Below are 9,244 nucleotides of genomic sequence, written 5' to 3'. Positions count from 1 at the left end.
AACTTGTTAATCTCCGTCTCTGAATCGACCATTGGTCCAATAATCTGTAATACTGGCCTTCTAGCATGATTTAAATTACTTATCTGAAATTTTTTAAAATTTTTAAAGCCAAAGTCCTAATTCAAAATTGTTTATCATACTATTTCTTAATACAATACATGTTTAATTTATAAGTAAGCTAATATTTTCCTTCACTTCTTGCTCAAATTTTTCCAGGTCTTCCCAGAACTCACCAAAAAATGTCTTATACACTATAAACGAGCCGCTAGAGCCTGGTGCTAATCTTTCTAGCCTGCTACGGAGCTCATCTGCTCTTGGAAAAAATGTCTGTAATATGTATTGGGCATCATTTTTTGCTCCTACCGAAAAATAGTAGTGGCCCATCAAGTCTCTAATTACATGAAAAAGCTTTTTATCAAGAAACTGATACATGACGTTGAGCTCGGCTCCTTCGTTAGGGGTCATAATTAACGTATATAATTTATCTGAAATTATATATAATATTTAAAAAAAAAAAATTTTATAAATTTTATGAATTAAAAAATATTTTACCTCTGTATTACTACTTTTTATCACTAATAATTGTCGGCAAGGCTCAAAAGAATTTTAGTCCTTTATTTGGCAGAGCCCGTGCCGAATAGAAGCAAAAATGCTATGTTCTACTAGAAGTAGACGCCATCTTGGCATCGCACGTGTACGACTATTGTACGACCGAACAGAGTTGCCAACTCTTTTCGAAACAGAGTGGCCAAAAAAAAAAATTTTTGAATAATTTTTTGATCAGCAGCGTGGCTGCTGATTTGAAATGCCTGCAGTTTTCACAGGAAGATCAGAGTATATATTATGTAAATAAAATAAATAAATAAATAATTGTCTGCTACGAGATATTTTGGACAAATTCTATGTTATGAAATTCTCCCTTTCTTTGAAAAGAAACTCAAACTTAATTTATCGGGCTGTACGTCAGGTAAATAAGACACAAACCTAGTAATATACAAGATACTTGTAAAACTTTAGGATATTGAATCAATTTTTATTCTAAAATTATATTATACCAAGATTTAGAAAAATTTACTGTTGGAGAAAATTTTTCTAGGCATAAAGAAAAGACGACATTTAAAATTCAAAGCGGAAGTTTCCAATTGAAAATATTTCATAGACAAAAAATTATACAGATTAAATTCTGACTTTCAAAATTGAAAATAAAATAATAGTTTGCTCTGTTAACAAATACCTGTCTTCGCAGATTGATCATTTAACAATATTAACCGGCGGGGGCTGCTTTGGCAGTCACAGTAAACGTGCAGACACACTTGTTCATAAAGAGAAGATTTTCTACAAGGTCAAAGGTGTTAGGTTAGTTGTCTTTTTTATAAAAAGGGCAAAGATATACTAAGGATAAACAAATATACAAAAAAGTCCAAATTTAAATTTAGGTTGGGTTAAGTAAAGTTATCTCCACTCCCTGTGTTTATAATTAGAAAGGGGAACGAAATAATCAAACAATAGATCTAAAGATAACATTATGAATTCAATTAACAAAATTAGAGCCTTTTACAAATTATCAAATGGGCTTAGCAACTCTATAAGTCGTTCTATCCCGCCAAAATTGCAGTAAAATCTTTCGACAATTTACAGAAAAATCTTCCTGCCATTTTTTAAAAATCCGTGAAATATTTACAAAAAAATCTTCCAAATTTTTCATCTGTGAAAGAATGCCGCTGAATATTATCAAGTGTAAGTGCGCGTGACGTCATTTCCACGCTGGGCATTCGGAGCTGAAAGTGTCTCACATGTACAAATTTAAGAAAAATAAAAAATAAATTCATGTAACATGTTTGCCCCATGTATTAGCGGTTATATTGACATGATTTTGAGTGATACTGATTTGTCTTATTATTTAATTTTAACGTAAATATCCGCAAATTGTGGATTAATTGTGTAATTAAGTTATAAAACTTTATTATTTTATAAATCAAAGCATGGTAAATTTGGTGATAATTCGTAAAAAGTTGTATTAGATTTTAATTGTATTTTATAGTTCTGTTGTCTTATTCTTATACCCTGGCAACGATTAAAAGTTAATTGCATTGTTTGAGATTTTCTTCTCTCTTTATATGGATTTAGATTCATATGTCATTTGTAGTAAACTCTATTATCTCATTTATATAGCCTTAAAGCATGTTCTCATCTGGTTAGTAGGATCTTAATGGACTAATTCTAAATCTTTTTAGCGTCGGCCTTTGGATTTATGTCCCGACTTATTTTTTATGTATTGTAAAGTCGTGCCTAATATTGTATTTATTGATTAGTTTTGCAAATATGAGTTTCGCTACCGTTAGTTTATATATTCTCTTTGAACTTCTGAATTCTGCCGACCTACTTTATTAATTGTGTTTGAAGACAGACGAGTGCAGGTAGAAATATCTGCCATCAGTCGATGTGGTGATTCAACTTACTATTAGGTAGTAGTTTGATATAATTAAATTTCAGACTCGAATATGGGTGTTAGAACCAAAACCGTTAAGAAGGCTTCTCGCCTTATTATCGAGAAGTACTACACCAAGTTAACCTTGGATTTCGACACTAACAAGAGAATTGTCGATGAGGTCGCCATCGTCCCCTCAAAGCCCCTGAGGAACAAGGTAAACATTATGATATTAATTGCACTCGTTAGTTTGTTAAAATTGTTTCTATCAATTTTTAAAAAAATGTTTGGTTAAAATTTCTAAAACTTGCTTTTATAGCCAGTTCTAATAGATTTTATTAATTTGTAACTTCATTCACGAAACTCAAATTAATTTCACTCGAGCCAAACTTTTTGTCTACAGCAAACTTAAAAGAAGAGACTGTTATCAAGATAGTACTCCTTTAAAGAGAGGGGTAGGTTTCTGGTAGAAACCGTAAAGGTGTGTGTTTTAAGGCTTAATAATAGTAGTTGAACGATAATTTTCACTATATATGTGTATTTCTTATTGAAAAGAACATTAGACAATATTTTTTTTAAGTTAACGCAAATCTTTATCGTTCTACTACTGTTTTTTACTTATAACACATAACCTTTACGAATTGTACCAGAAACCTACCCCTCCCTTTATATCTTTTAATAGGGATGTTGTTATTAACCTATTCTTTGATGTTTACAATATTTTTTTAATACAAGGTGTCTGTTTAGATCGCCGGTTTCATCACTCACTTGATGAAGAGGCTGCAGAGAAGCACTGTCCGTGGTATCTCCATCAAGCTTCAGGAGGAAGAGAGGGAGAGAAGAGACAACTACGTACCTGAAGTCTCTGCTCTGGAACAGAATGTAAGTTTTTTTCTGTTAGAATATTTATTATTGGATGATCGACTTGTACCTTTTACGTACTGAATTGCACTGGACCAAAATTTCTGCACTCAACGCAATAAACCATGTTCTTGGTAAGATTTTAATTTGGTTATAAACTATGCATCACCAATCAGAGATCAAGTTTATTCTTATTTGAGTCTCGTTTGCACTGTTGCTAGATTATACACCAGATTGGGACCAGCCCGGAAACTTCTAGAGCGTGAAGTTTTGGTCTAGAGCCCAACTCACATTTAAGAATTTGAAAATATGCAACAAAATCAGAGATACAGTATTAAATTGCTTATATTTCTCGCAGCGTTGCTATAATATAAACCAGAATGGGACCAGCCCCGAAATTCCTCTAAATGGATTATAGGTCTAGAGCCCATTTCACAACCATAAAAATAAACTTTATTTTTTTCGACATTATGCAACAAAATCAGAGATTCAGTAATATATTGCTTATATCTCTCGCAACATTGCTATATTATAAACCAGAATGGGACCAGCCCCGAAATTCCTCTAAATGGATTATAGGCCTAGAGCCCATTTCACAACCCAAAAAATTAAACTTTATATGTTTAGAGCCCATCTCACAAGTAAAGAAACTTTTTTAGATATTTTTTGATTTTATGTAACAAAATCAGAGATTAAGTATATCCTTTGCTTACATTTCTCGCAATGTTACTAGAAAATAAACCAGAATGGGACCAGCCCCGAAATTCCTCTAAATGGATTATAGGTCTAGAGCCCATTTCACAAATGTCAAATATAAACAGTTTTTTTTTATTTTGCATCTATGAAGGAATTAAGTTTTATTCTGCAACTTTATTTACTTTTGTAGCATTTTGTTCATATTTTTATTTCAATAGCAATTAAAATAAATGCCACAGGCAAATATTTTAAAAATAGCTGTTTCCATGCTCCCACCCCCTAAATTGTGTATTTTTAAGATTAAAATTTTGGATAATTCCATACAAAAATCCTAACCTTTTAATTTGTATTAAGGATGTCATCGAGGTTGACCCTGAGACCAAGGAGATGTTGAAGATGATGGACATGAACATCCCCGTCCAGTTGACCACCACCCAGCAGGGCAGAGGCGGATTCAACAGAAACTAGACGTTCGAATCCCAACCCAATGTTTCTCTGTTAATAACATCATCCGACAGATTTTAAAAGTTTCAGTAATCCAGATTTCGAGTTAAGATTCTCTTTAAAAAGAAAAGAAAAAAAATAATGATCTGAAAATTTGTCCAAATTTTTCAGAGGTCAAAATGGTTGAGGGAAAAGACAAGTCCAAGAACCCCATGAGGGATCTCAGGATCAGGAAGTTGTGCGTTAACATCGCCGTCGGAGAGTCTGGTAAGTTTAGATTAATATTTGCCTGTCTGTACTGTTCATCTGTTTAATTACTTAAGCTTGATTGATTTGATTTTTGGATCAGCTTGTACGTACTGTAAATGCTTTTTATGCAGGGATCCAAGGGGATAAGACTATCATCGATATATCGATGTACATCCCCTATGATACTCAAAATTACCCCTTTTGTAGATTTTAATTCATTGGTGGCTGAAACGTTTGTATATTCAACTTTTTGAATTAACTGATCAAAATTAATTCAAAGTCTTAAGTTTTGAAGCCATGTTGTGAAACCGTATTCTAATCTTTGAACTAGTAATATTGAATTAACAGCTTTATGTCTCCTCACTCCCTGGGGCTAGGAATGAAGTAGTCCGTAATACGAAAGTGCAATTGTTGCAAAATATCAATATTTTAATCTGTATATAATTGGCATTTTATCTTGTAAATATGAAGCTTGTTTTTTGGTCAGTTCGTTCTAGTAGGAGGGGAATAGTCATATTAGTCCACTGCGAGATTTACCTTAATTTGAAAACCTAAATCTAGCAATTCATCCAAGTAGTAATTATATCCATTATAATAGGGATGGGAATCCGTCGAATTTTTGGGCCGGATTCCGGATTCAGAAGGAATCCGTCAAAAAAAGTGACTGATTCTTTCGGATTCCGGATTCTTATTTTTGGCGGATTCCGGATTCGGATTCCGGATTTTAGCAGTATTTTAAAAGGCCGTCCGTCACAGAGGGATAGCTTTTTTCGTTAATTTATCACTATGTTACTTGGTTGAAGCCTTGATTTGTTTAAAGTGTTAACTTCCAACATAACTAAAACGTTTACATCACATTAGTAAATTTAAAAATTTAAGTGCTACGTATGTCCTAAAAATGTGCTTGGTATTTTCTAACCTTAGCTATTTAAATTAAATTTAGCCTACCAATTTAGAATCCGGAATCCGCTATAAAAAACGCATTCCGGATTCGGATTCCAAAATTGGCCGAAAATTGGGCGGATTCCGGATTCCATATTCGGATTCCGGATCCGGATTCCCATCACTACATTATAATTTGTCTTTGTAATTCAGGTGACAGACTGACCCGTGCCGGTAAGGTGTTGGAATCTTTGGCTGGACAGACCCCTGTCTTCTCCAAGGCTAGATATACCATCAGGTATGAGAATTAGACTTTTTTAAGGACACAATGGTATCTTTTATATCCCCCTCTCTATGTATCCAGGGAAGAAAATTATAATTCCGTATTTCTGCTTTATCAATACTAATTAGTATTGGGAATGAAGTTCAAATAGGTTTTAAAATATAGCACTTGTAAGTACTGGCCCCTTGGAATAGGCAGGGTTTCTAATAAGTCTCAGTATGGTTTTAGGCTATTTTATATACTTTTATATGCTTCATACGACATTTGCCGAAAAAATGGTGCCCAAAACCACCTTTGAGCGCCAAAAACCCTTTTGGGTAATTGGGCCGCCCAATATTAAAAAGTGCCCAATATGACAACCCTGGGAATAATACATTGTAACAAGATTTGTGTCTGTACCGTAGGATCTCGCAGACTGCTGAACCGACAAGGTTCTCGGTTACAAAGTTACAACAAAGTATTTTTTTTTGGTTTGATTCATAATAAAACAAATTACAAATGGTTGGGGGGTCAAATTACCATTTAAGTATTCTTTATATATTACTATCATATGGTATATATTGTTTGAAGTATAATCAAAGATCTTACTTAGTAATTCAACTCCTTAGGGAAAGCCGATTGATTGGATAGGACTATTATATATAAAGATTTTTTAAGTATGAGCTATTAACTTTACTAGCGGCTTCGCCTCAATCCTCTAGGGGCTTTGCCCCTAGTGATGATAAAAAAGTGAAGGTGAAATTCGTTAAAAAAATTAAATAAAAGAACAAAGTATATCTCCTACAAAAACAGAGGATTTTTTGTTTTTGGGGGGTTGAGGGTGTCTCAGAAAATAGCTGAAATTACCACAGGACCAGTAGGTATATTCCCTGAAGAGTAGAATCCGATCGGTTCAGTTGTTACAGAGATCTTAAGCTACGGACGGACGGACATCAAGCTACTTTGTATTCTAGATATTGATTAATCTTTTGTTTAGATCTTTCGGTATCAGACGTAACGAGAAGATTGCCGTCCACTGCACTGTCAGGTATTTATTGAAGATTTATAATATATGGGTCTATTACGGCTAACGTCTGTCGGCTGAGCCAGTTAGACATTTTTTTCTCATAACTTTTTGAGGCAAATCATCACGAAACCTATCTCCACATAATACTCTTTGCTGCTCCAAAACTCTTCAAACTGTTCTTGCCGGTAGTTGCTGGTACTAGAAATCTAAATGTTTTTTTTTGTATCATTTCACATGATTTAAGCAAAAATATGTTTCAAAAAGTTGATTCCTACGTAATTTATGGCAGATTTGCTCTAAAAATAGACAAAAAAATCGGCTAAACGGCTGAGCCATTAGCCGTTTTTTGAACTTTTTCTTCGATTTAGGGAAAATAGACCTACCAAGGATTTCTCATACAAAATTTCAGTTTTTAATTTTTCCCCTCAACCACATATTTATTTATTTGCACCCATCCCCCCCTTTAGCAGGGTCAATTTTGCAGAATTTACCTTTTAATTGCAGTGGAAATATAATGAACAGTTTTTTCCCCTATTTTTCTACACTGAACTTATTTGTGTATCTACTTCAGAGGCCCCAAGGCCGAGGAGATCCTGGAGCGTGGCCTCAAGGTCAAGGAGTACGAGTTGAGAAAGGAGAACTTCTCCGACATGGGCAACTTTGGTTTCGGTATTGCTGAACATATCGATCTGGGTATCAAGTAAGTATTAGACTAACGCTTATCTCGTAAGCCATCCGCTCGTCATAGGGGATGGGATGGAAAAATGAAATATTCGGCATTTTTTCTATGTTTATTGGCGTGAAAGAATAGTTATTTCTCGCATCTTATTATAAACGGCTTTCCGCGGATATAAAATATACAACTTTAAGATTAAAACCAGTTTTTTTAGCCCCGAGATGCCGAAGGCACTGGTTAAAAATTTGGTTTTAATCTTATGATTGTACATTTTTATACTCGTAAAAATCTGGATATAATGCGATGCTAGACAGTTTTTTCGTATGGATGAGAACCGGTTCCTATCCACCGGATTCGAATGAATACGAGAATAGTTATTTCTCGTATCGTATTATAAACGGCTTTCCGCGGATATAGAATGTACAAATATAAGATTAAAACTAGTTTTTTTTAGCCCCGTGGTGCCGAAGGCACCGGCTAAAAAAACTGGTTTTAATCTTATGATTGTACATTTCTATATTCGTAGAAAACTGGATATAATACGATGCTAGACATAGTTTTTTCGTATGGATGAGAACCGGTTCCTATCCACCGGATTCGAATGAATACGAGAAAATTACTTATGTTTGAAAATATAAATTCCCTGCTTTCTTTTTAAATAAAATTCATTAATATTTCTGCAGTTTCATATAAAATTTGAATTGTTTAGGTACGATCCCTCCATCGGTATCTATGGTATGCACTTCTATGTTGTCCTTGGACGCCCTGGCATGAACGTCCCTCACAAGTAAGTAAATCCTTATACAGGGGTGTAAATTCTGCATGGATGACCCTGTTAAGGGGGGAGGGGGGATAAAAATATTGGGTGGAGGGGGGGGGGTGACAGGGGTGTATATTCTACATGGGATCCCCTGCTCAGGATGGGGGGGGGGGAATAATAAAGAAGTGGTTATAGGGGAAAAAATGTAAAATTTAGAAACTGAAAACATTTTTTCCACCCCCCTCCCCCCTCCTTGGTGAAAAAAAACTAAAGAAATGTGTGGTAGGAGGGTTAAAATAAATAAAATATGGAGTTCTTTAAATATTTTTCCATTTTTCCCCCTACTTGGTGAGAAAAAACTAGGGGGGAAAAATAAAAAAAAAATTGTAGCAGGGAAAAAAATAATCTTATGCAGAATATACACCCCTGGGTGATTTATATTTATTATTAAGAGAATTGAAAACATTTTTTTCCATTTTTCTACACTCCTTGGTGAAAAAAATCAAAGAATATGTGGGAGTGGGGATAATATAAATAAATATAGGGTTCTCAAAATATTTTTCAATCTTTTCCCTTTCCTTAAATTTTGAAGCTTTTTAATCTAGTAGTAAATATTGATATAGGATAAGGGTTATTGTGATTATCTTTCACAGCTAACTTTTCATAAATTTTAGGAAGAGGAAGCCCGGTAAGGTTGGTGCTCCCCACAGGCTTACCAAGGAGGACGCCATGAAGTGGTTCCAGACCAAGTATGACGGTGTCATCCTTAACTCCTCCAAGAAGTAAACCACCTTTTCCTGCTACAATATATTTATGTTCATAATACATGATAACATCTTATTAACAAATGTAACATCGATTATAGGATGATTTTGAGATGAAAATAAATTCTTTATCCCTCTCAATTTGCTTGTGATTTTTTTATTACTTGTTTATGGCATTTATGCCCTCTCTTTGCC

At 34.2% G+C, this 9,244-nt stretch overlaps 2 protein-coding genes across 2 annotated transcripts; both read left to right on the top strand.

The window, feature by feature from the left end:
- The first annotated feature begins 1,681 nt into the window (after positions 1 to 1,681).
- Positions 1,682 to 4,601, top strand: RpS17 (ribosomal protein S17). Its single transcript, XM_080180477.1, has 3 exons — positions 1,682 to 2,645; positions 3,176 to 3,310; positions 4,340 to 4,601. The coding sequence occupies exons 1-3, from the start codon at positions 2,502 to 2,504 to the stop codon at positions 4,451 to 4,453; spliced, it is 393 nt and encodes a 130-aa protein (XP_080036603.1). The 5' UTR covers positions 1,682 to 2,501; the 3' UTR covers positions 4,454 to 4,601.
- On the top strand, positions 4,566 to 9,190 carry RpL11 (ribosomal protein L11). The gene is made up of 6 exons (XM_080180475.1): positions 4,566 to 4,696; positions 5,774 to 5,858; positions 6,820 to 6,870; positions 7,421 to 7,549; positions 8,235 to 8,312; positions 8,960 to 9,190. Exons 1-6 carry the CDS (start codon positions 4,609 to 4,611, stop codon positions 9,069 to 9,071), a joined length of 543 nt encoding a protein of 180 aa, XP_080036601.1. The 5' UTR covers positions 4,566 to 4,608; the 3' UTR covers positions 9,072 to 9,190.
- Positions 9,191 to 9,244: the final 54 nt, after the last annotated feature.

The sequence above is a fragment of the Acartia tonsa genome, chromosome 13 (genome assembly GCF_053477335.1).
Source record: "Acartia tonsa isolate MP-2025a chromosome 13, ASM5347733v1, whole genome shotgun sequence".
NCBI lineage: Eukaryota > Metazoa > Arthropoda > Copepoda > Calanoida > Acartiidae > Acartia > Acartia tonsa.
This window is presented reverse-complemented; position numbering and strand designations above follow the sequence as displayed.